General features: G+C 45.0%; 1 protein-coding gene across 3 annotated transcripts in view; it reads left to right on the top strand.

Moving 5' to 3' along the window:
- The window catches only part of ARID1B (AT-rich interaction domain 1B), a 401,326-nt gene that overhangs the window by 316,249 nt on the left and 59,761 nt on the right, over positions 1-25,316 (top strand). For all 3 annotated transcript variants that reach the window (XM_070417417.1, XM_070417415.1, XM_070417416.1), the window contains 2 exons: positions 9,289-9,378; positions 22,373-22,552. In XM_070417417.1, the coding sequence (XP_070273518.1) occupies positions 9,289-9,378; positions 22,373-22,552 (270 nt within the window). The remainder of the gene's footprint in view (positions 1-9,288; positions 9,379-22,372; positions 22,553-25,316) is intronic.

Genomic DNA, 25,316 nt, shown 5'->3' with positions numbered 1-25,316 from the left:
ATAAAAGCAGATTTCTTCAAAAGAACGGGTGGGGAAACGACTATACAAAATTGCAAGGTTGTTAGAATCTTAAATGCACAGCAGTCGGCTTTTCCCCTTATTCTGAATTATACGATGAATACAGTCTTTCATCTGTCACTATGCCCATGTGTTCAGAAGGCAGCCAAATATTAAGCTCCTCAAACAAAAAAGGAATCTTAGAAAGAGGAAAAATATTGAGGAGGAATAAGAATAGGTTAGAGTGGGATAAAATTAGGTTTTGTTTTTATTAATTTGTCCTTGTGAGAGAAATATAAACTGCCTGCTCTCTGTGGAGTGCCCTCCCCCCGATCCTCGCCTCAGAGCCCCGATCAGAGCGGGGTTCGCTGGAAGCTGTGCTGAGCCTGCCGCGCTCCGAGACGGCAGGGCTGCGCCGACTCCCTGGCGGTGGTGAGCTGCTCTGTCCAGCACACGTGCACTGCCGCCACCCACGGGCACGAGTCTGCGCCAAAGGCCGCCATGGCTCACCCGAGCTGTAAAGCTGTTGGAGATGGTGTGGATTTACTCACTGCGGCAGAGCTGCCGGGGGAGCAGAGAACGTAAGGTGATGGAGCTGGGAAGAGGGCGGCAGCCAGGTGGAGCCGTGTGCTTCAGGCCGTCCACGCCTGTAGGCGGGATGCAAGTCAGACCCAAGGCTTCCTTCCCTCCTGCCCAGGCGGTCCACACTGCGAACACGGTCTTTTCAACGGAGAACGCTGTATGTAAATGTTGTTGGACTCTGGTTTATCCTGAATCGAAGCTTGTGGTGACCTCAGTAGTGCATCCAAAACTGGTTTCCTTGAGTCCCTGACTCAGCTGTTGGAGCCTGAGTGAGAGCCTTTTCAGTTTCCTGCCTCGATTTCTCCGTAGAAAAGGGTCTACCCCAAAGGCCTCGAGTGAGTTTCAGGGAATCCGACCATTACACTGACTTCCATATGAAAGATTAGGTAGCTTTCATTTATTTGATTAATAAAAGAGGGCAATTGGAAAAATGCTGGCTTGAATCCATTGGGCTAAATGAAATAATGATGTATTATAACTAGTTGGTCTTTGTAATAAAAACAAAAACAAAGTACTTGTAGTACAGGCCCTGTGAAGGCGTGGTTCTTACATAGAGCGACCACATTCACTTTTGTTTCTACTCATCTATCTGTGGTGGACTCTAGCAGGGAAGTTAACAAAGAGACTCCAAGCCCCGGACTGCAGCAGCGGGGGGGCGGGGGGGGGGGGGATCGAAAAGGTTAATCCGCAGGTGCAGGTGCGTGACTAGAGGGAAGATAGGTGCCTCCTGGATAGGTTCTGCCTCGTGCGGGGCATCGTGGGAATTTCCTCATTCTCGTGGTGGCTAGGCAGCATACGAGTCAGACACGCCTCTGCAGCCCTGGTTTATCGGTATTTTTAAGACCCAATGGCACATCGGCAAACCGCTTATAAACATCAGTTGGTTGCCTCCCATATGTGCCCTGACCAGGGATGGAGGAGTGTGTCAGGTTTATGTGTCATTATTCTTAATCAATACCATTTGATGTTTATTTGACTTCATGAGCAAGTATCCCTGAATGTTTCTTTACTGACATTATCCTTCAGAATAGGAGACAGCAACTACAACCTTTGGGCCAAATCCAGCTTGCCACCTATTTTTGTAAATAAAGTTTTATTCGTGCTGTTTTGTTTACATATTGTGTATGACTGCTTTTGCACCACAGCAGCTGAGTTGAATAGTTGTAACAGAGAACATATGGCCTGCGAAGCTTAAAATATTTACTATCTGGCAATTTACAGAAAGAGTTGGCCTATTCCAGATCTAAAATAATAAGGTAAAACTACATAATTACTGATAACTTATAAAGGTTTAATTAGCTATCAGTCCAGGCATGGTTTCGTAGATCTGTACCTGTTAGTACTCACTGCCCCACCATCTTGCTCTATGAAGTGTACCAAACTAGAATATATCCATGTCTCAGTTCTTCCACTGTAAATTAGACATTACTGGATGTGTGCTAATTTACCAAAAATATACATAATAGCCTGTTTACACCCAATTCTGTTATATACCAAAATCCCAATGTTTTTTACTAAAGATACTCAGTTTGATTATCTTTTTTTTTTTTAATATATTTTATTGATTTTTTACAGAGAGGAAGGGAGAGAGATAGAGAGTTAGAAACATCGATGAGAGAGAAACATCGATCAGCTGCCTCCTGCACATCTCCCACTGGGGATGTGCCCGCAACCCAGGTACATGCCCTCGACCGGAATCGAACCTGGGACCTTTCGGTCCGCAGGCCGACGCTCTATCCACTGAGCCAAACCGGTTTCGGCCAGTTTGATTATCTTGATTCAGTTCTTAAAAGCTATTTTTAGTTAGAAAATTTTTCCTCAAAACCTATCATAGTACAAAAATTAAAAAGAAAACATTAGAAAACAAAACCCAACAGTACATTAAGAAAATAAGGCACCACAGCTAAGTGAGATTTATTCCAGGAATGCAAGGTCGGTTCAATATAAACAACTCCATTAATATTTTATACTATATAAATAGTCTTAAGGGAAAATATTATTACCTTTAATAAAATTCAGTACCCAATTATGATTACATCTCAAGAAAATAGCAGTGAAGTGATACGTGTCACCATAGTAAAGTATATGTGCTTTAGTTTTAAAGGTAATGGAAAATTATTAGATTTCCACTACGATACAAAGAAGGCAAGATGATCACTATCACCCCTACTATGAACACTGTTCTAGAGATGTTGGCTAGTGCAGCTAGACAAGAGAACTCTCAAAGGCATACAAATGGCACAGAAGAGATAAAACTGCCTTTATTTACAGATGTATAATAGTAAACCCAGGAAACTACAGAGAATTAGTGATAAATTTAATCGCAACTAAAAATCCAGTGCAGTGGCAACAAGACATAAAATTAACATACAAAAAACAATAGCATTCTTCTATACAGGCAATAAACACTTAAAAGACATACTAGTAGAGAAAACCCTATTTATAATGGCAACAAAGATTAAATGCTTAGGAATAAACTTAACATAAAATGTGCAAAACTTTTGTGCACCTGAAAGAAACCAAAGAAGACTTAACAGTCAGCCTGCAGACTGAAGGGTCCCAGGTTCGATTCCGGCCAAGGGCACATGCCTGGGTTGCGGGCTTGATCCCCAGTAAGGGGGCGTGCAGGGGGCGGCCACTCAATGATTCTCTCTCTCATCATGTTTCTATCGCTTTCTCTCCCTCTCCCTTCCTCTCTGAAATCAATAAAGATATGTTTTTTTAAAAAATTAGAAATCGCCTAAGTGCCGTCCATAGTAGAGTGGTTGGACAGATTGTGGAACACTCACACGAAGGCGTATGTAGACCTACATAAAAGTAAAGAGACTGTTATAAACTGATAGGAAATATTTCCCAGGACGTGCTGTGCTGCTAAGTGAAAAAAGCAAAGCCCCAAGATAGCTAAGATTTGCTATCCTTTATGGAAGGAAGAAGATAATGTAAGAGAAGATGGAGGTATCTTCTCATTTATACAAAAAAATATATAGTGGGAAGGGAACCCAAAAACTAAGGAGAATGGTTATTTGTAGAGGGCAGGTGGCAAAGGGGTGGAAAGAAGGAGAAATGGGAACAGCAGATAGCAGGGATGAGGGGTGAATAACTCTTCTGCATATGTCTCTTTGTAGGATGCTGACTTTTAGGCCCATAGAAGTATTTCACATATCCCCAAAATATCAAAACAGATCCAATTCGGATGTAGAAGGAACTCAGAATAGAATACAAGCCCCACTAATTGGCTCTGTGGTTTTACAAAGATATAGGTTAGTAATTCTGAAAGTACTTTGTATATTAAAATTTAATAAATAAATAAACTGATTTAGATAATGAGAATTGGGATTTTTACCATTGGAGAAAGGAGTTATAAACAAGGAAAAGGACAAGGCTAGAATGTATTTTCTATTTTTGGGTTGGAATTAGAGGAATTTGAATAAGCTCATGGTTTCATACACACAATACACAATCAAATACTGAATTTCCGAGGTGTGTATGTGCAGGTTAGTGTGCATACAAATATTTCCTATCTGTTCATTGAGGGGGTCTAGAAGCAATAACACCCCAGAAAAATGAGCAGACATAGTGCCCAGGTCTTAGTCTCTGAAGCCATTCTCCGTACAGAGAACCATGGCTCCTAGGAAAAGTGGCTGATTCCAGGGTTGGGGCTGGGAAGATAGAAAATGGGCCTGGAGCAGCTTGTGATTCCATGAAGTAAAGATTCCAATGGTCAGAGCTGGAACAATTTGAGCAACAAAGTAATGTCAACGTTGGATTTGAATCCATAGAATAAAATAAATGTCCATGAGTTTATTATTTTTTTGTTCTTGTGATATTACCATGAATTAATTTATCCTCTTAAAGCAATACCCATTTATTCCCCCATAGTTTCCATGGCCAGGAGTTTAGGCACAGCTTAGCTGGGCCCTCTGCTCAGGATCTCAGGAGGCTGCAGTGTTGGATGGTCTGTGTTCCACCTGGAGGCTCAGCTCGGGAGGATCTGCCTCCAGTCTCTCAGATTATTGGAGGAATTCATTTCCTGTGCTTGTGAGGCCCTCGGGTTCTGCAGGCTGCCTGTCCTTGCCGCGTGGCTCAGTTCACTTCATGGAAGCCTGCTCTCCAAGGCCATCCGGAGCATGCCAGCGCAGCACAGGCCTAGGTCCTCCTGTAAAGCCAGGCCTGCCCGGATCCTCTCCCTGTTGACTATTTCAAAGTCATCCGATTCAGGACTTTACCCCTGCAGAATCCCTTTAGCCTCCTACGATTTAGGGGTGATATTTTATCACTTTTGTTATTTCTTTGCTTAGAAGCCAGGTCACAGGTTCTGCCCTCAGTCAAGAGTGTGGCTCACTGGCTGTCGCCCTGTAGTGTGCCTGCCACAGTGAGTTCCATGGATGGAAGCAGTCTAGTAAACACACACAGATGGGCAAGAGGAGAGCTCTTCCTTGCAGCAGACTCCTGTTAGTAAATGTGGAAGGAAAGAGGCAAGGAAAGGGTCGCCATTGGCAAACACTGCGGTGCTGACTGTACAGACAAGACTCTCCAATGGATGAAAAAGTTAGTGGGTGCAAGTTTGAGGGGACACAGGGTTTCATCGCCCTTGAGATACTTACCATCTACAAAGGGCAAAATAGTGACTTGACATTGGAGGAACTTGGTAGGCACCAACTTTACCAAGTAATAAAGGTAAACATCACGTGACACGTGAGAATGTCTTGAACCCCTGGACGAATGAAGTGAGGATCTGAGGATGAGAATATCTGATCAGTGCTCTTCAAAAATGTCAAGGTCATAAAAGGAAAGACTGGTCTTTAATGACTGTAGGAGACTAAAAAATAACTCAGTGCAATGTGAGATCCTGGAGAGGAAAAAAGACAGTAAGTGGGAAATTGGTGAAATTCAAATAGGTCTTTAGTTAACAATATTGCACCATGTTAAGTTCCTTGTGGTAATTATTTGATTGTTATATATGATGAGAACACTAAGGGAATTAAGGGATATAAGAGAACTTTTTGTCCTAGTTTTATAACTTCTCTCTAAGTCTAAAAAAATTAAAAATAAAAGGTTTTTTTAATAAAAATTCATAGCATAACTTGTGTTGAGAGTCCAATGTGAAAGTCAGCAAAAAGTACAAATTTGGGTGACTTATTGATGTTTCATTCTTAGTTTGAGCAAAATCTTGCACACTGTTATATACGCATGGTCATTGGAGAATGGGAAAAACTATTTTTATTGAAAAACCATAGGCCCTAGCCAGTTTGGCTCAGTGGATAGAATGAAGGGTCCTGGGTTCAATTTCAACCAATGGCACATACCTCAGTTGCAGACTGGATCCCCAGGCCTGGTGGGGTGTGTAGGAGGCAACCCGTCAATGTGTCTCTCTCACGTTGGTGTTTCTCTCTGCCTCTCCCCTTCTCTTCCACTCTCTCCGAAAATCAATGCAAAAATCGTCCTCAGGTGAGGATTAGCAAAAAATAAAATAAAAAGTCATAGGATGGCCTGGCTGGTGTGGCTCAGTGGTTGAGTGTCGACCTATGAACCAGGAGGTCACCATTCAATTCCCAGTTGGGGCACATGCCCAGGTTGCAGGTTCGATCCCCAGTGTGGGGTGCGCAGGAGGCAGCCAATCAATGATTCTCATCATTAATGTTTCTATCGCTCCCCCTCTCCTTTCTTCTTTGAAATCCATAAAAAATATATTTTTTTAAAAATCATAATATGGACCTCTGCTGAGAATCAAAAGTAAATGATCATTGGAGAATAAATACCTAAGTGTAAAGTGGTAGAATTTACTCCAACTCATAGCATGAGTTTTTCCAGTTGTAATTTTTTTCCCATTGTGCTTAACATCTTTATAGACATAGACGAGGGGAAACATGGACTTTCTCTAAAACTGTTTTAATGTTAAAGCCTACTTATAAGTTAGTTTGTTCACTGTGCATGGCAGTATTCTCTTTTAAAATAATTACCAAACCTTTATTTTACTTATGCCAAAAATATGTCATAAAAATCCATGGTTCTGAAGGTGTTTACTTAATTCGGTTGGTGCAAAGGGTTTGGAATTGTCTTCTTCACATGGAAATTGGACACAAATGCTTCTTCAGCATCATGATTCTCAAAGGTCTTCTGATTCAGCATCTGCTCTAACTGGCCTATCCCTGGGCTTAAGGGAGAATGAAGGCATTTCTTAGTAACTATGACACTGTGATGGGAAAATGGGGGTAAAGGCAAATGGGGAATTTAAAACGGCTTGGGCAAACCCATCTTTACCATGAAAAGTTTGTGTCTGTTCCTTTAAAGGATGGATTTAGTACATTTATTATCTCATGGCTTTAAACAGCTATGTCTTAGCGCCAGCCAACCAATAGCACTGTGTGGGTGTGGCAGGATTTTATGAATTCATGATCTGGGTTTCAAAGAGCCTTTTTTCTTTTTAGTTGAATTGCCTGTAAGAGCAGTGCCCTGGGCATGCATCGTGTAGGTGGTGGTGTCCTCTCTTAACGCAGAATTGCAGACGCAGAATTGCAGTTTGTTTTCACTGTCGTGAGGCTGTGCATCCAGCCGTGCAGAAACAGTCATTGTGATGTGAGCACTTGTCCTCGGGGAGCCGATTCCCCGGTGACGATTTGGAGGTCAGGAGTTGGCTGCAGAGTGCTTTATATTTCTAAATGGACTTTGGGTTGCGGCCTTGGGGTAGTTCATAGGAAGGACGTGACCCACAGCAACTGCTGTGTTCCTGTAGCCAAGTTGGTGACCAGTGTTTCCCCTTGAAGTTGTTTCGTTCAGAACGTGAAGTGTTTACATTTGATTAGTTGGTATTCATGCTAATTTACTCCACCTGTCTGAGGCAGTGGCTGGTCCAGGTCTGTGCTGCTTTCTGGTCTTTCATCCTTCAGTTGTGGCTCTGACTTAGGAGGAGCGCCTCCTAGTGGTGACTGGAAATTCAAGTCTTGGTTTTCACTTTATCTGAGGACCAGAGTGGCAGCTGACCCCAGGAAGGCTCAGAAATGCATTCATAAGTTTTACATTCTTTTCTAAAAGTGAGACGCCGAAACTCCCAAAAACAATGAGAATTTTTATGATTATATTTTAACAACTATTTCTAGCCTGTCTGGGTGGAAAATCATTTTCCCGCCTCTCTGGCTGTCTCAGATGCACCGTTTCTAGAAGTAGTAATGAGTGACGTCCTCAGAGACTCAGAACTCGCTCTTGCTGGTCTGGACTTGCTGCCTGGCCAAGCGGATGCCGTGGTGCCAACACGGAAGGTTGTCGTTCAGTGTGAAACACCAGGTTCTGCTCCTGACCTTCACAGTACGTTCATTTCATTCTCTGCGCAACTGTGGTTCTTCTCAGCTCTGTCCAAAGTGGAGGAGGCGGTCCTGTGGTGTCAGAGCTGCTACTTGTTTGATCTAATAGGCTCAAGTCTCCATACCAGGGAGATAGTTATGTATATTTTTGTCTTTCCAATTTATTTTAGCAAAGGGAGGCGCTAGAACAATGATGGCGAACCTTTTGAACTCGGCGTGTCAGCATTTTGAAAAACCCTAACTTAACTCTGGTGCCGTGTCACATATAGGAATTTTTTGATATTTGCAACCATAGTAAAACAAAGACTTATATTTTTGATATTTATTTTATATATTTAAATGCCATTTAATAAAGAAAAATCAACCAAAAAAATGAGTTTGCGTGTCACCTCTGACTCGCGTGTCATAGGTTCGCCATCACTGGGCTAGAAGATAAAATAGCGTGCCTTGAGGTCTGTGCTAAGTTGAACTGCCTTCTTTATTCTATATTTTTATTTTAGAAATACATCTAAACCTCTGAGCCAGAGAGTTGAGATCATCAAGTACCTGTGATGATTCTTAAATTTCAAAACCTATCTCTGCCTTCACATGATTCATTGTCTCTCCTTAATTAATAAATAAGAAGCATCTTTTCCTTTTATTCAGATTAAGCGTATTAAATAACCAATAGTTGTTATGCTAATGGAGGGATTAAAGGAGTAAAAGACATTCCTCTGTCTAGGAGCTTACCTTATAGTATGAGAAGACAAACTGAACACACGTTAGGTACATGGAAACCAAATAGATGTGATTGCTTTATTAGCAATAAAGATCAAGAGAGATGCAGATGCTATTTCCTTCTTTGGTGATAACATACACTATATTTTGTAGTCCTATTATTATGTTTTTTAATGGAGATCTCCTAAGTTTATGTTAAATCTCTGATTAGTTACAAAGGGTTTTTAGACATCGGTTACTATTACAACACTGAATAAATATTAACAATGAGAAACTGTGGGCCACTATCACGCCTGCCCACTTAGAGACCAGATTAAACTCAGGAGGATGCGTTTAGTTCACCAGTCTTGGATTTTGTGAAAAGCAGTTAAGAAGGGTGTGCTGGGAAATTTCAGCTACTCATTGATTTGTCTCTGAGTTTGGGCACTCATCCAGTTCCCAAAAGTTCAAATATCAATTGATAATTAAACTTTTCTGGAGGTCATTTACTAAATATGTTTATGCATCTTTCCTCTTCATTTTACACACCAAAAAAAGGGAGAAATATTATGCTTTTTGAGCTCTTTTTCTATGTGGGGCGTCGTGCCTTTTGTGATAATAAAGATTAAGTAAAAATGTAACTGTGCCTTGGTGTCACACAATGGCAGCATTAATGCAAAGGGTTCCTCATCCCTCTTCCCCTCCTGTTTTGCAGGCAGCCAGATGCCCCCCCAGCCACCTGGGAGCCAGTCAGAATCCAGTTCCCATCCTGCCCTGAGCCAGTCACCAATGCCACAGGAAAGAGGTGAGTCTTCAGTTTATGTTGGCCACACTTCTCATTGTGAATATATGGGGCTTCTACGAATTTGCTTACCCATTCATATCCTTGTAAATAATTTTAAAGGATGTTGTTTCCTCATCAGATGAACGAAACAAATAAGAACCTTACATGTAACAACAAATATGGGGGGAAAGGATGCTTTCTTGCAAATTGGGTGAAATTTTACCAGAGTACTGTTCAAGATTCAAAGCATATATATGTCTGCATAGCAGCCCGAAGCAGTTTATACATAACTCTAGTCCGATATTTGACTTAGCTGTGTAAAAATGACCATTAACGATTCAATTTGGATGGTGGTTCTAACTAGTAAAATGTTAGTGAGGGTGTTTACCTGATTTGATCAATATTTGTTCCATGACATTTAATACTAAAAGTTTAAATACACAGTAAGACCTTGTGTTATAAAATTACCGGATCTTAGAACTGGAACATCTTGAAAGATCAGGGAGTCCATCACCTCCACTTACAGATAAAGAAAGTGGGGCCTTAGAGGTTCTTCCCTATGACTTCCTCTTTCTCAGAGGCTAGTTGGTGCCAGAGCCAGAGGAAAGGACTTTCCTGCAGCCCTTGAGCATTCACGTTTTCTTACACGCAAACGCTTTGACCCTCAGCTCAGTTCTGATGTTGACCTCCAGGTATCACTGCCTCTGGCCTTCATTTGTTGACGTCTGTGTCTTTTCTTCCCTCCGGTAGCCAAGCGACTTTGGTTGGTGGTGGTGCAGTGATTTTAACCCACATTAGTGGAGATGGGTTCACAAGCCTACAGCACCATCGGGTGCTGGGCCAGATTACTGCGCTGCTGGGAGTCAGGCTAGCCCCTCCCCCCACAGGAGGTGCCACCCTCCTGCAGTCCCCTCCCTCTCACACTTGCCCACAAGACAAGTTGGTAGCTTGGTAGCTAATATTTAAAGGTTCCTGACCCCTAATGTTTATAATTATTTCTATATGAGTTATATATGACTTGCTACTGGTTAGAATTATAAGGTTCAGTTATTTTACAGGTTAAAAACTCAGTAGCATGTTGCTTAGAAAGTAATGCCAGTGAAAAGATGGCTTAGCCTTACCTACACATCATTTGTGTTGAAATGACTGTTCAGTAGGAATACAATGAAATTTTGATTTTCTAATACCTTTACATATGTAACATTTTTGTTATCATCTAATGTATAGTTAATACTTTCATTTACTTATCAAGTTACTACAGTATGTTTTAGTGATGGAATCGTTGATAGATGGTTTCCAAACTTTAGGGTGCATAAGGATCGCCTGGAGAGCACATTGAAATAGGTTGCTAGGCCACACCCCAGATGCCTGTTTCTGTGGGTCTGAGGTGGGACACTTAACATCTGCATTTCTGACGAGTTCCAGGTGTTGCCGATGCTGCCAATCCAAGGACCCTACTTTGAGACCACTGCTTCCTGACAACACTATAATGAGTTTCATAAGTGTGCAATGTGTGCATTTGTTGCTCTAAACTTCCCTCTGTGGCTCCTATAAATCATTCTTGTAGCTCATCGTCTCTGTGTTGCCGGTTTGTGTGACTTCCTTGTGGAGCTGGCCATCCGGGAGATGTTACAGAGGTTCACAGGAAGCGCTGGAAGGCCAAGCGAGGGGATCCTCCCCAAGCTCCTTTCCTTGGCTGTGGTCTGCAGCTGCTTTGTGGTCCTGGGTCAGGAAGGAGGGAAAAGGACTAGGGAAATTATCGCACTGAGGTTGCTCAGGCCAGACCTGAGCTGAGACAAAGATATTTGTTATTTCACTTAATCCGTACTGAAACATCATTCCCACTGGGAGAATCCTCCTTCTTTTGCAAGCATTAAAGGATAAGAGGTACCTTATTTGAAAGCACTACAATTCTAACCTTTATCTCTACCAACTGAAAAGGGGAAAACCCTCCAAGATCCTCCAACAATGTCTTCCCCAACCCCTTCCAAATGACATGTGTTTAAGAAATTTGAAAATGTACAAAGCCAAATGTTAAGGACGAAACAACAATGAGGAACCATAGTTAAATTAAGCTTTTAACTCAAATATATTAGCAAGGCAAAATCTAGGATTTTCCTCTGATGTCACTGTATAGAAACTACTGGGTTGATATGTCTGCTACTGTTTTCCCTCTGATTTTCTTTATTTTGTGTAGAGTGCTTTTGGTAACTGATAATCCTATATAATTAAAGCCTAATATGCTAAGTGTCCGGTCGTCCGTTCAACCAATCAAAGCATAATATGCTAATGATATGCTAAGGCTGCTCAACCTCTCACTATGACGTGCACTGACCACCAGGGGGCAGATGCTCGGACTGGTAGGTTAGCTTGCTGCTGGGGTCTGGCCGATCGGGACTGCGTGAGATGGGCCGGACAAGCCCTAGAGCCCTCCCGCGGTCCCTCCCTGCTGGCCTACCTCCCGCGTCCTCCCCAGCTCCGATTGTGCATCGGTGGGGTCCCTCAGCCTGGCCTGTGCCCTCTCGCAATCCGGGACCCCTCGGGGAACGTCAGAGAGCCCGGTTTCAGCCTGATCCTGCAGGCCAGGCCAAGGGACCCCACTGGTGCACAAATTTATGCTCTGGGCCTCTAGTGAATACATAACAATGTGGGTAGTTAGAATGACCATTTCCTTCAATTAGCAAATATCCTATATAATAAAAGTGTAGTATGCAAATTGTCCCCTCGACTGGGAGTTTGGCCAAGGGGTGGGGCCAGCCAGGGGAAGGGAGGGAGGCCCCAGCTGGCGGTGGCAGGCAGCCAGGGGAAGGGAGGGAGTATCCAGCCAGCAGCTGCTAGGGACCCTATCAGTGCACAAATTTTGTGCACTAGGCCTCTAGTGAATTTTATAATTTGCTAAATCTGACTTTATTTTCATGAACATGGTCACCAAACTTTCTCTGAAAGACTGTTGGAGACATGTGCCTCTTGCTGGTTGGACAGCCCCCACTGAAGGGGAAAACTTCATATTTCAGAATGACTCTTGGATGATGCTTTTCCATTTAGGAGTTAAATTTTCTTAAAAACTGGGTAGTAAGCTATACAGCCAAAACTAATGCAGAATGCTGTTGAATGTAGGCTGTAATTAGGGGGTTGGGGGTGTGGCAAACAGGATTATTGCATTTCCATATGTATTTTAAATAAGTAAATTTTTTTTCACAGCCCTGACTGGTTTGGCTCAGTGGATAGAGGGTCAGTCTGCGGACTGAAAGGTCCCAGGTTCGATTCCAGTCAAGGGCATGTACCTTGGTTACGGGCACATCCCCAGTGTGGGGTGTGCAGGAGGCAGCTGATCGATGTTTCTAACTCTCTATCCCTCTCCCTTCTTCTCTGTAAAAAATCAATAAAATATATTTTTTTTTAAAAATTTTTCACAGTGGAAAAAAATGCTGGGCAGCAAGAATTTTTTAAAATGGCTTTGTTATTTGTTAAAATCCAGGAAGAAATGTTAGCTCCTAATGACATTTGATCAGATGTTTTAATGGTAAATGGCAGTCATTTTAATGCTTTGATACAATAATAAAAACATTTTTCTTGCTTGTTTTTACCATCATGTGTACCAACAGTATGTATAGTACAAAGTAGATCTAGGAAAACACTTGCTAGGCTATTCCCCATTAATTTATACATTTACAATTAATATATCATGCTCCTCATCCCCCAATTAGGAAAATGATGAAAGAAGCATAGAGGAAAAAATATATTGGTGAGTAGTTAGCATCTTACGAAAAAAATGTATTCTTCTCAGAAACCATAAGAACATACCTTCTGTGCTGCTGAGTGCTGAAACCACCAAATTGAACCGGCCCTTTTATACTCATCTTGTTTTAATAATAAGATTAAGAGTAAGATTCCACATTTATACACATTTTTTTAATGGCAAAGAATCTAGAAACTCACTTGTCCAGAGACACCTGCTCAGGCAAGAAATGCAGCCTGTGCTGGGAGGTGCCATTTCCTGGTTCTCCCCCAAGTCCTCCTGGGGGACAGCAGTGCTGACATATGACCCGGAGCCTAGGTCCCTCCAGGTTCCAGGTGCTGAACGCCAGCTCTGCTGTTACTTCTTGTCTTGTATCCTGTCAGGAGGAACATTTATTTAACCACTGTGTACCCTGTTAGCACACCTGAGTCAGTCCTAAGATCTGAACCACACTGGCCACTGCAGGGCCATACCCCAGAGCAGGGGCTCATGGCCGCCAGGCCCCCACCCCTACCCGTCTCCAGCGCAGTGTCCTCTTCTGGCGGTTCTGGACATCAGCCACAAATCCACTTCCCCACCTTAGATAGAGGTGGAAATAACTGCGTTTCTACAGTTCTGTATTGTCCACCTATGAAGATGTTTGTGCAAGTAAATGTGGATGTGGCCATCATGGGTTCCCCAGAGAAGGGAAGCACTTTAGGTGTTTATTGGCCTCTTTATTCTTCGGTACATTGTCTTCTCTATACTGTCATCTACTTCTCAACATCAGCTTGATTTTATTCTCTCCTGTTTGAACTTTATATAGTGTTGGAACTGCTTCCTAACTTAAAGAAAATTAGCTCAAATGTTTTGGGGGAAAAGGGGCAAGACTTCAGTTTAGGATTCTCTAACACCGTGGTCGGCAAACCGTGGCTCTTTGGACCCTTGAGTGTGGCTCTTCCACAAAATACTACGTGTGGGCGCGCACGTACAGTGTGATTGAACTTCGTGGCCCATGCGCAGAAGTCGGTATTTTGTGGACAAGCCACACTCAAGGGGCCAAAGAGCCGCATGTGGCTTGCGAGCCGCAGTTTGCCGACCACTGCTCTAACACATTTGCCATATTTTTTATTTTAAACCAAATTGTCTCTCTAGACCTCATAATATGACAAAGACTTGCTATTAAAGCACCTCACCAAAAAAAAAAAGATAAAATAAACTAGTGTAATTTACACTACCTAAGCACTGCATAACTCTAACGCACTGAAATAAATTTTACCAAAAAATTGTAGCTAACAAGTTTAGCTTAGTTTTGTCCTTATTAATCTTTAACCTATATTTCTTAAAAATTGAAAAGACCAATAGGAAACGGCTTGTGACTGTTGTTCTGTTTTCCAAGAGGGCTCGGAGGGAATATGGAATAGTCATCAGAGTAGATAAATACGAATTATTATTATTAACATCAAAATGATCCCACTTTTAACCCCTGCAAAATGCTAAGCTTAATGAAACCAATAAATGCCTTTCTAGTTTATTGGATTAGCAATTAGGTGAAACCGTTTCAGGAAGGCTTATTTATTTGGACAGATGTAGAGAGGTCAGAATTAATTTTTTTAAAAACCTTTTAATTGAATTCCCTTTTAATTCTCTCAGTGGTATCTAGTTAAATATGCATGTTAATGCTGGTTTTCCGAAGGTCTGAACTAGACCTGGGTTCTCAAAACCAACACGAGTTATTTAACCCTTTTCATCTGGGCGCCAGCAGGGACTTCCTCTGTGTAATCCCATAGTGTTTGAATAATTAGAAGGTAGTAATGAGGATTTAATTAGTCCTCGAGATATGGGGGAAGCAGAGCCACTAAGAACTTTCCCTTCTGGACACGATTGCAAACAGAAGGGCGGTGGCTGCAGGGCTGTGATGAGCTAGAAACGTTTCTGTGGCCGGAGGCGGTTCTCGGGCATCATTCTGAGACCGTGAATATGTACAGAAGGGATCCTGGGTGAAATCTTCCGGAATTATTGAAGAGCACCCCACCCGGCCTCCATTCTCGTCCACCTGCATGACAGCCTCTCTCTGCTGTTAAACACGTTGCAGTGCGGGCTTGCTGAGCCTGCGTGAGGACTGGCTTGTCCTGTGTGGGTGGGGGCAACACCTACAGGCCCGTGATTCCTATATTTACTCTGCAGCTGCAGGACAAGGAGAACATAAGCACGTGTGGTCGTTTCATACATCTCAAGTATTTGAACCAGACTTAGTCCTTGGCAGCTGTGTGTCAGAGAATGACAACATTCTCATGTTTGGAATATGATCTTCATGGTGATATGTATCAGTAGCTCCGTTTTTATAAATACACATAGAGACATTATCCGGGGGAAATGTATAGCAGATGGGGTGGGGTCAGACACTTAGATGTTCTTTTTAAACTTTTTTCAATTACAGTTTACATTCGGTATTATTTTGTATCAGTTTCAGGTGTACAGCATGGTGGTTAAACAATCATATACTTTACAAAGTGATCCCCTTGGTATTTTTCAATACCCACCTGGCACCACACATAGTTAATACAGTATTATTGAGTACATCGGCTATGCTGTACTGTACATCCCTGTGAATATGTTATGACTACCAATTTGTACTTCTTAATCCCTCCACCTTTTTCACCAGCTCCCCAGCCCCCTTCCCTCTGGCCCCCAGGCTGTTCTTGATCTGAGTCTGCTTTAGATGTTTCTGTGTGCTACTGTGAGAGTATGATGTTTCAAACTTACATGTGTTCTGTAGATTGATCAACTAGACTATGTCTTCATTATTATATTTTTTCTTCTATTAATCCCAATTGTTAACTGCCTTGGGATAATTTTATCCCTAGTCTTTAGTGCTGTATTTTAGTGTTTTTTTCAAAGTCTGAATAGAATTCCTCGTCAGATTTCTAGGCATTCTGTTTGCTAAGGGCAAATCTTTCTGTTACTTTTTAACGCCATAGGCAAAGAAAAGCATTCTCTGGAAATTAATCCAGGGTCTTACTGTAGATGAGACCGAGCTCTGTAGGGCCAGGCGGGCCTTATGTACCTCCGCATCCCTGGGTCCGAGGAAGAGCCTGTGGGTGATACGTGTTCATAAGGCTGCGCTGGACAGCGGAACCGGGTCAGCCTTCACGCCATTCGGAGGTTTCAAATCTTTTTAGAGAATAGAAAAGCCAGTCAACTACTCGTTCTTCAGTGAAGAAGGCTTACCGTATTAGTAAGACTTCCTTCGATTTTACCATCGAGGGTCATTTGCTGCTGTGGGTACAGTGTTTCTCTGTAGAAATTTTGATTCTGCACCAGATTCAAGGACCCGCGTCTGCCTCACATTCTTCCCCCACACATTCCTCAGCCCCAGGCGCTGTGTAGGGCTGCCCTGGGGTCCTCACGCCTGGAGCCTGGCGCTAATGAACAGGCCGCCTCCAAGCACCCGGCCGCCCCCAAAGGAACCACGCTCTTCATAACCCAGGAATAGTGAGACGCAAATAAGTAAAACTCTTAAATGTCTTTATTGCACCTAGCTCAGGTTTCTTAGTGATTTTTATACCAAAAATTGGTTTTGAACTTTTAAAAATTATTGTTGAATATCTTAATTGACCTGACTCCTGATTAAGTTAATAGAGAAACGAAGGAGACCACCAAGATAATTTTCAAGTCGCAATTAGGATTTAAGATTGTGTACTGTTTTTACGTAAACAATTTTGTTTCTCTTTCTGTTGGGTTGGAGCCGTTTTGTTTCTCTCTGTTGGGTTCTCTCTGTTTTAAGTGTGACGGTGAATCAGCAGGTGCTGGCATATCTCACAGGCAGCCTGGTGGTTAGGAATGTTCTCCATCCGCCTTTGTAATTACCCCGTACATAGAGGTGCTCTTGTTTGCCGCGTGAGCGTACTACATAAAATGATGCTGCCTTTTAGCACAAGGGCATTGTCAAGAGAAGAGATATCACTTTCCTGTGTATTGCGTGTAAGGATAGCAGCTCGGTGTGTTAAGGCATTAATGAATCTGCCCCCACCCCCAGATGCAATTAATTTAGCCTCTGCTCTTAATTGAGGATTGCTTTTTTAATAATCCATGACAGATGAAAATGAACTCAAATGGGAGGTTATATACAAGAGAGAATATCTAGAAAGCTGATTCTAATTTCTTCAGCCAGAACTCTGAGCTGGATTGTGGACCAAGCCAACCTAGTTAGTAATGAAAGAAATGACAGTGTAGGGCTTAATTTCCTATTCAGTCAGCTATCAAGAGATCTGGTCACAAAAAACCTGGGAAAACAAGTAGCACATACAATAAAAGTCTATTTATAGTCATTGAGGAATTATCCGTCTAAATTTTAAATATTTTAAAAGCACAGTTTTGTTAATTTTGTCATAAGCAGTGTTTTTTGATTTGCCAAGTTATGCTTGTTTTTACTAGTTAACACTCACCTGTACTGGGCTTATGCTTCAGTGAGAGTTTGAGCACAGGTGGATCTTAGGTAATCCCGCGTGCACTGTATAATGCACTCTCCTGTGCCTCTGGGTCTGGGTCTCGGAACGACCATTATCTGCCAGTTGCCCAAGCCCAGAAGCTAAAGGCATCCACCCTACTCATCACGTCTGTGGGCGCTGCCCCTGCGACGCTTTGCCCACATCTCCTTCCCTGGTATCCACTGCACAGCCCTGGCCGGGGCCACCGCGGCACCCTCAACAACCTCCCAGGACCCTGCCTTTTCAGCTTCGTTCCCTTCCTGCCCACTTTCTGTGCACCCAGGTGTCTTTCCAGAAGACTGACTACACTGTGTCCTTCCCTCTGTGGAGGCCTTGGGGAGCTTCTCATTGCCTTCAGAGAAAGGCTGCGCCGCCAGCTAGTCAGGAGGCCTTCCTCGGCCCGCCCAGCCTCCCTCTCTGGTCTTCCGTGTCACGCACACTGACTCATGTCTCCTGCCTCGCTGGACCCCTCCGAGGATCTTTACATAAACTCTTCTCTCCCACCCTTTTGCCACCCACTCCTCAGCCCTATCCCTATCCCGACATGGGTCCCCTTGCCTGTGTTTACTCATCCCGAATGTTCTCAAGAGCCTGGCATGTGCCGGGAGCTTGAGTCTGCATTTGCTGAGGGAACAAATGAATGAGGCATCACCTGTCACTCCCAGCGCTGCCCTGTGAGCCAGGACCCCTCCCTGCAGTCTGGTGCCTCTCGGGATCCAAGGATGGATGAAGAGTTGAGCTCTCTCCCCAACAAGGGCTCTGTGAGGCTCGTTCTGCTTCAGCTCCAGCACCTCAGAGAGCACATGCTTTTCCTCATTTTAATCTCCAAGGAGTTTGGAACCAAAAAATCTGAGTTTAGACACAGGCTGTACCACTAACTAGTTTTGTGACCTTGACAATTAATTCAATTTCTGCTTCCTCAGATAAACAGGATCAAAGTGTCCCCTGGATTTGTCGCATGAATCAAGTGCAGTCCTGTATCTGAGAGTTACAAGTTGCCCAGCACTGTGCAAATATTAGCAGTAAGCATTAGCACCAGGTCCAAGTGACTCGGGTGAAATGTGGGCGGAAAGCCTTTAAAAAAGGCTCATAGAGACATCCATACGATTGTCTGCACTCCTCGCTGAAGTGGACTTTTGCAGCTAAAACTCAGAAGATTGCATAAGGAAGGCAGGTGTTTTGTCCCATCTACCATCTGGGTAATCAGTCTGCTCTCCCCTGACTCATTTTCCCGATGATGGATGGTGTCAGCGGCTGAGAGGTCTTGTAGGGTCGGTGGGCAGAGCTTAGATACTGTCTTCTGTGCCGCTGACCAGGACCCGGGTGGCAGGGAAGGAGGGGGCCATCCTGCCAGGTCACCTGAGGGCACAGCCGGGAGAACACGGGGCCTGGGTCCCAGCCTTGAACGGGCCATTAGTTTCCTCCTCAACCAGCTCATGTCGTGAGGAGAAGCAGGCAGCAGAGGCGCTGGAGATATTCAGCTGTAGCAAGAATATCCTTCCAAATCTATTTCTCTCTGCAAATGGGAATCTGACCCCTACGTGTGGCAAGAAACCACGGTCTGTCTTTGTAGTCAGAGCCCTCTGCTCAGGTGGCAGCACGCGACCATTACTTCCCACGTGAGGGAAAGCATCTTTCATGGACCGGCTTGAAGAAGCAAGGCAGTTATTCTGCGAATGAGTTTCTAACAGATGCCAGCGTGAACATAAATGGTCCATGTGCCAACAGGAAAGCGTGCCTTGTTTTTGGTGGCTTGTGGGGTCGTAGGTGCTTTGCTGTGTCCGACAGGGCAGGACCGGCTGCCCGCTGCCCGCACCTCGGATGAGGAAACCACACTCGGGGGTGGTTGGTCCTGTGCTCACTCGCTCTTCTTTGCTCTTCACTCTTTCTTGGGTAGATGAACTATGCTTTGGGCTGCACTGTTTTTCCAACAGGAGTTGACGTTGGTATGTACCCGGACCGGGAATCAAACCTGGTTCATAGGTCGACGCTCAACCACTGAGCCACACCAGCTGGGCTGTTTTGAGAATTTTTTAAGCATTTGCCTAAAGTTGCGCAGCTAATTTGATTCATACATTTATCTGCATGTCTTTTTCCTGCTGGGTCCTGAACTAGTTCGCAAGCCAGGCTGGGACCCAGGCCTCTGTTCCCACGGGCACCGTCAGAGGTGTGAGGCTCCGAGGAGCCAGGGTGGTCATGTCACCGCCTGTCCTTGTCCCGGGCTGTCTGGGAAGGGTGCATCTAACTCAGTGGTTCTCAACCTTCTGGCCCTTTAAATACAGTTCCTCATGTTGTGACCCAACCATAAAATTATTTTCGTTGCTACTTCATAACTGTAATGTTGCTACTGTTATGAATCTTAACATAAATATCTGATATGCAGGATGGTCTTAGGCGATCCCTGTGAAAGGGTCGTTCCACTGCCAAAGGGGTCGCGACCCACAGGTTGAGAACCGCTGATAACTGAAACTACAGAATGAGATTTCCGGAAGCTCTTTTAAGAGGTGTCACTGCAAAAGCACGCAGAGCAAAAACTAGCTTTCCGATTTCAATTTCTATGGACGGAGGGAGATCCCGTACCCCATGTCACCTCTCCCCCAAGGTGTGGAATTTATGCTGGGACACATTCCAGTGGAATTCACTTTGAACACCCCACCCCTTCTGGAGCCTTTCACGTGTTGATTTTCTGCGGAATGCCAGCGATAGTTCACGTGGACCGTGGCAGGTATATTTTAAGGAAGGAAATAAAGGAATGGCTTTGCTCAAGTAGAATCTCAGAGCTCATCTGAACAAAACGGAGGCCTGTGGTCAGTGTCCCAGAGGCGACAATAACGTAACAATAACGTTAGTCTGATCAGAGGTTCATGGCTGAAGCGACGTTTCAGGCGAACGGACCTGTGTCTTCCTAACTTGATGAGGAAGAACGCAGTCCTTCTCCGGAAGGAAGAAAGCCCACACAGGCTGTACAGAATGGAAACATGTTTTTTATTAAACGGGACTCGATGTGAAACTCCTAAGAATCTTATCGTAAGGCTTAGATAAATATTTCATGTAACGTCTTAAGATGCAGTCATTTTTAGCAATTTTCATGCTCTGATTTCTGTTTGTTTTCAGATTTGAAAAAGCAAACATTTTCTGTGCTGATTTATATCTGGAAGCTGCCAATTGAGCTCAATTTCATAAGGCTCATCTTTATAAATAAATGAAATAGGATAATAAGGAATAGCTCTCCGTACTTTTATGTCTATCTCTTTATACAGAAGCAACGGCAAAAGATCTTCTTTTGCCTGCGATGTTTGCCACCAGGGCTCTGTAAATGCCCTGTCCCAGCTGACCCCTGATGGAAGCCCACCTTGGCTCCAGACATCGCCTGCCCCTCCTGCTGCCTCAGTAGCCTCTCCAGAAGCTCTGCTCTAGGTTCCCCTCCAGACGAGGCAGAACCTGCCCCTCTCGGCCCTGTCCAGCGCACTGGAGCCTTCGCCCAGGGCCCGGGAGCTCTCAGCACCCAACTCAGGGTTCTCAGAGCTGTTTCTCCCGCAGCGCTTTGTTAGTTTGCTGGTTTGGTGTTAGGCTTTTCTTAGAGGCATGTCTTGATTTGTGGAGCACTTTGTCTAAGAGTGTATTTCAGCCCGGCTGGTGTGGCTCAGTGGTTGAGCGTTGACCTATGAACCAGGAGGTCACAGTTGGATTCCCTGTCAGGGCACATGCCCAGGTTGGGCGGCCTGGTGGCCTGAGCTGGCAGTGGGAGAACTCCCAGAAGGCCGTGGACTCACAGGGTAGTGAGGAGGAGGAGAAAGCAGGGCAATGGGGTTAGAGCGAGACAGTGATCCCAGGCCAGGAGTTGGCGCTGTGTTCCCGGGGTCAGCAGGGAGCCTTGCAGGGTTCTGCACAGGGAAAGACATGCTCTCGTTTCTTTCTGGGTCCTGAGAAATCGTCTGGCAGCTTTGTGAAAAGTGAACCAAAGCAACAAAATGAGGGAGAGGCAGAGGCAGAGGGAGGGGAGTTAGACCACGGCAGCTGTGGGAAAGGAAGAGGGAGCTGGGCTGGCTCGTGTGGACGTGGGAATCGAGATGTGGAGGCTGGGGGATGTGCGGATGGATGGATCGCACAGGAAATCAGGGAAGGAGGAGGCATGGTGTCGGGTTCCTGGTATGAGCGTGTGGTGGTTGGTGGTGCCGTCCATGGTCCATGGAGACAGGGATACGTCGGGCAGAACGGTTTGCAGAGCAAGTCCTGTTCTGTTCTGGAATAGAGGATACACGCCACCCGGCTGGTTGTTTCCAGTTCGCCCACAGCAGTAGTGTGAGTCGGGGACTCCCAGGTCTGCACTCTGCATAGGAGTCGAGGTGAATGGTTGTTGCTCTAGGAGACAAAAGGAGGAGGACACTTACATGCAGGAGGAGGCTGCTGTCGGCCAGGGCGTGAGGAGGGTGGGATGTTTGAGTGACAGCATCCCACAGATGAGGAAGTGAGCAAAGCTCCCTCGAGGTGGCGTGCACAGCATGTCCATCCGGTGGGAAGGAGGGTCCCACTCTTACAGTTGCTTTCAGTGGGGACCTCCTCCGTAAGGCAGGCTACGGGAACTTGCCTTTCCTCTCTCGTCTCCTTTCCCTGGTTCAAGTCTGCATCCGCTGGTTCCGGGAACTCTGAGAGTTCAGTGTGAGGCCAGGGTAGCCCCCCGAGGCTCTCCAAAAGCCCCACACTGGGTCCGAGATGTACCTCGATGTTACCTTCTCCCACCCCCTCCACAGTTCCATGGCCGTGTTTGTCACCTGCATTTATGTATTTCCTTTTATTTCCTGCTTAGGTTTCATGGCAGGCACACAAAGAAACCCCCAGATGTCTCAGTATGGACCTCAGCAGACAGGCCCGTCCATGTCGCCTCATCCCTCTCCTGGGGGCCAGATGCATCCTGGGATCAGCAGCTTTCAGCAGAGCAACTCGAGTGGGACGTACGGTCCACAGATGAGCCAGTATGGACCACAAGGTAAGAAAGAAAAGGAAGGAAGGAAAAAGGTGTTTCCAGATACCCGGCAGTGGGTGCAGCCATTTTGTTCATATATTAGTTCTTCAAGATCTGAGTGTTGTAAACATCTTTTAAGATCCCGTTATGTGTTACCTGACAGGTAGGTGAGGTTCATGCGAACCCACAGCCCTTTAGTTGCCCATAATGATGGGAATAATAATTATAGAAACTCTTCATTAAGCATCCGTGCATCAGACACACGGTAAGTGCTTTCACACGTGTTACCAATAAAGGCGTAAACTCTTATTTCTGTATTACAGTTCTAAATGCTTGTTCAGAAAATGACACAAGCCTTGTCCTCAAAAGTGTCTTCTTTAAAACTCAGGTTTCATTATGTTGAATTCTGGTCTGCCCCCTCCTCCTCTGCGTAATTATCCTTACGATAACGTGCTCACGGTTCAGAAGGATGTCCCATTAAATCTCCTCCAGTTTGTCTCCAAAGCACCAGATCAGGTTAATAGTTCTAATTTTCCAACCATCACCCGTCTTTCTCTCAGAAGACGGGAGAAAGCCTGAATGGACACGTCTTTCAAAGGGGACACTTAGGCAAGAGTAGAAAAATAAGTGGAATTATGCCCCAAATTGCAGTGTTTGCATTCTGTGCCTTCCTGGAAGCGGATGTATGTTTTGTCATATACATGGAGAATCCTTTTATCAGATTTAAAACCTGATATATATATATATATATGTATATTTTTCCCCCAAAGTCACTTTTGACAAGGCATTTGAATTTAGCACCTTTTTAATATTTTGTTTATGGGAATTAAACATTAAAGGTTAATTTAGAGAGAATGAGATCATCTGGCCCCATTCCCAGTTTCCTCACTTCTGAAAACACCAGGCGTGTCCCAGTGAAGATGATGAGTTCCTACTAGGGCACTGGAGCAAGGTGCTCACCCTCCACAGCTCGGCCGGGTGTGCTGTGAAGCTTCTGATTTCCCAGAGGCCTTGGCGGGGCTGCGGGGCCCCGGCGCCTCCACGGCTCCCCCTGCTTCCTCGGGAGGCTTTCCTGGCTGGTTGCTGGCCCTTGCAGCTTGAAGGTGGGTTGTCTTGTTTTTAAAGATCTCCTTCGGAAGGAATGAACGCGCCTTCAGTGCCTCCAGTGTAGCACTTTGTTCTTTTGCGCTTGGCTCGTTACCAGCCAACTATTTCTGGTAGGAAGACCGTATTAGCAGCCCCCACACCATGTTCTTCACGGCCCTTCCTGCCTCTGTCCGTGCCTGTGGGCGGAGGGGTGCAGGTGTGACGTGAATGGTTTCCATGTTTGAGCCGGAGGGCACCCTGGGAATTTCCATCCAGTTGACAGGACCGTGAGGCTCCCCCACCCCGCCCCCCAAGCCTGCCCGGCATGGTGGCCGGACACCATGGAGTTTCCTGGGCTGTCGTGAAAAGAGGAAACTTGTGAAAGTTGGAACGCAGATCTAAGTTGTGAGAGGCACAGGGAATGTGGGCTTTTGCTCAGAATGTAACCGGAGACCAGGTCAGAGCCGTGGTCTCACTGGGGTAGCAGCTCAGGCCTGGCTCCACCAGGAAGGCTCCGGCTTCCTGCGCCCTTCAGGGTGGGGCCCTCTGCTCCTAGCTCAGCCGCAGCCTCCCCTCCGCTGTTCTCGCAGAGGAAGGAGGATGTCTGACGAGTCTTGTGAACGACCAGGAAAGCGCTGACACTATAAGGGACAATAGTTTCCGTAGAAAAAGGGATTTCTTTTCAGAGTAAAGCCCTCGGTTTTCTGGAATTGTTGAACACTGGGGTTCTTAATTTAAGAGCACTGAGCCCCTGAGGGGCTCATCCAAGCTGCTGTGTCCTGGGACAGGTGCTCACTGGGAACTGTTTTATTCTTGGGGAAATGGGATTATGTTACCTTGGAAGTTGCTTCTGATTCTAACGTCAGTGAGTTTGAATTTCACGTCCACTCGGAGCTGCTGACACAAATGCAGCCCAGTGGACCCACCGCGTGGTTATAGGGCCGAGAGGCTGCTGTCCCGAGGTTTTCCTAAAGCAAACGTGCTGAGTTTAGGCTGTACTGGTATTAGAAACCGTTAGAGTAAGGATGATGCCCTACCTGGTGTGGCTCAGTGGATAGAGCATCAGCCTGTGGACTGAAGGATCCTGGGTTCAATTCCAGTCAAGGGCACATGCCCGGGTTGCGGGCTCAATCCCCAGTCGGGGGGACATGCTGGAGGCAGCCGATCAATGATTCTCTCTCATCATTTATGTTTCTATCCTTCTCTCCCTCTCCCTTCCTCTCTGAAATCGATAAAAATCTATTTAAAAACAAAAATAAATAAAATAGGGATGGTAATTTCCACACACAGCACTTTCTAACTTTGAAAGAAAGTGTCCGTACTTCTGTGCTCTGCGTGTGCACCTTTTCCCAGGCCACATCTCCAGCACATTCCACTGTGAGGGTGGCCCCTCCTGGTTCCGTAACTGGTTCCAGGTACCGGTTCTGAAACCCAGGGTCCTGGTGCTGCTCCATCAGAACTGCTCGCCTTTCCTCCCCGACTTCCTCTCCCAGCAAACACCAGCTCGGGAAATGATGCTCGTAGCACGTGTCATTCTGTCAGTACCTGGGCATTTCTCTCGTTGATCCTTTTAAACAGGGTCCCAAACGAAGTGGTTTTTTCCTTCCTTTTAACTACTCAGATTATTAGTGAGATTTTCAGCTTGCATCTCTGTGGTGTGCATTTTAGATCTCTGGAAAGAGTCACTGCGCAGTGATTCCCA

Source organism: Myotis yumanensis, unplaced genomic scaffold (genome assembly GCF_028538775.1).
Source record: "Myotis yumanensis isolate MYYU_CA2020_CCGP unplaced genomic scaffold, mMyoYum1.0.hap1 SCAF_6, whole genome shotgun sequence".
Lineage (NCBI taxonomy): Eukaryota > Metazoa > Chordata > Mammalia > Chiroptera > Vespertilionidae > Myotis > Myotis yumanensis.
The sequence above is the reverse complement of the archived record's forward strand: the minus strand, read 5'-3'. Positions and strand labels throughout refer to the sequence as shown.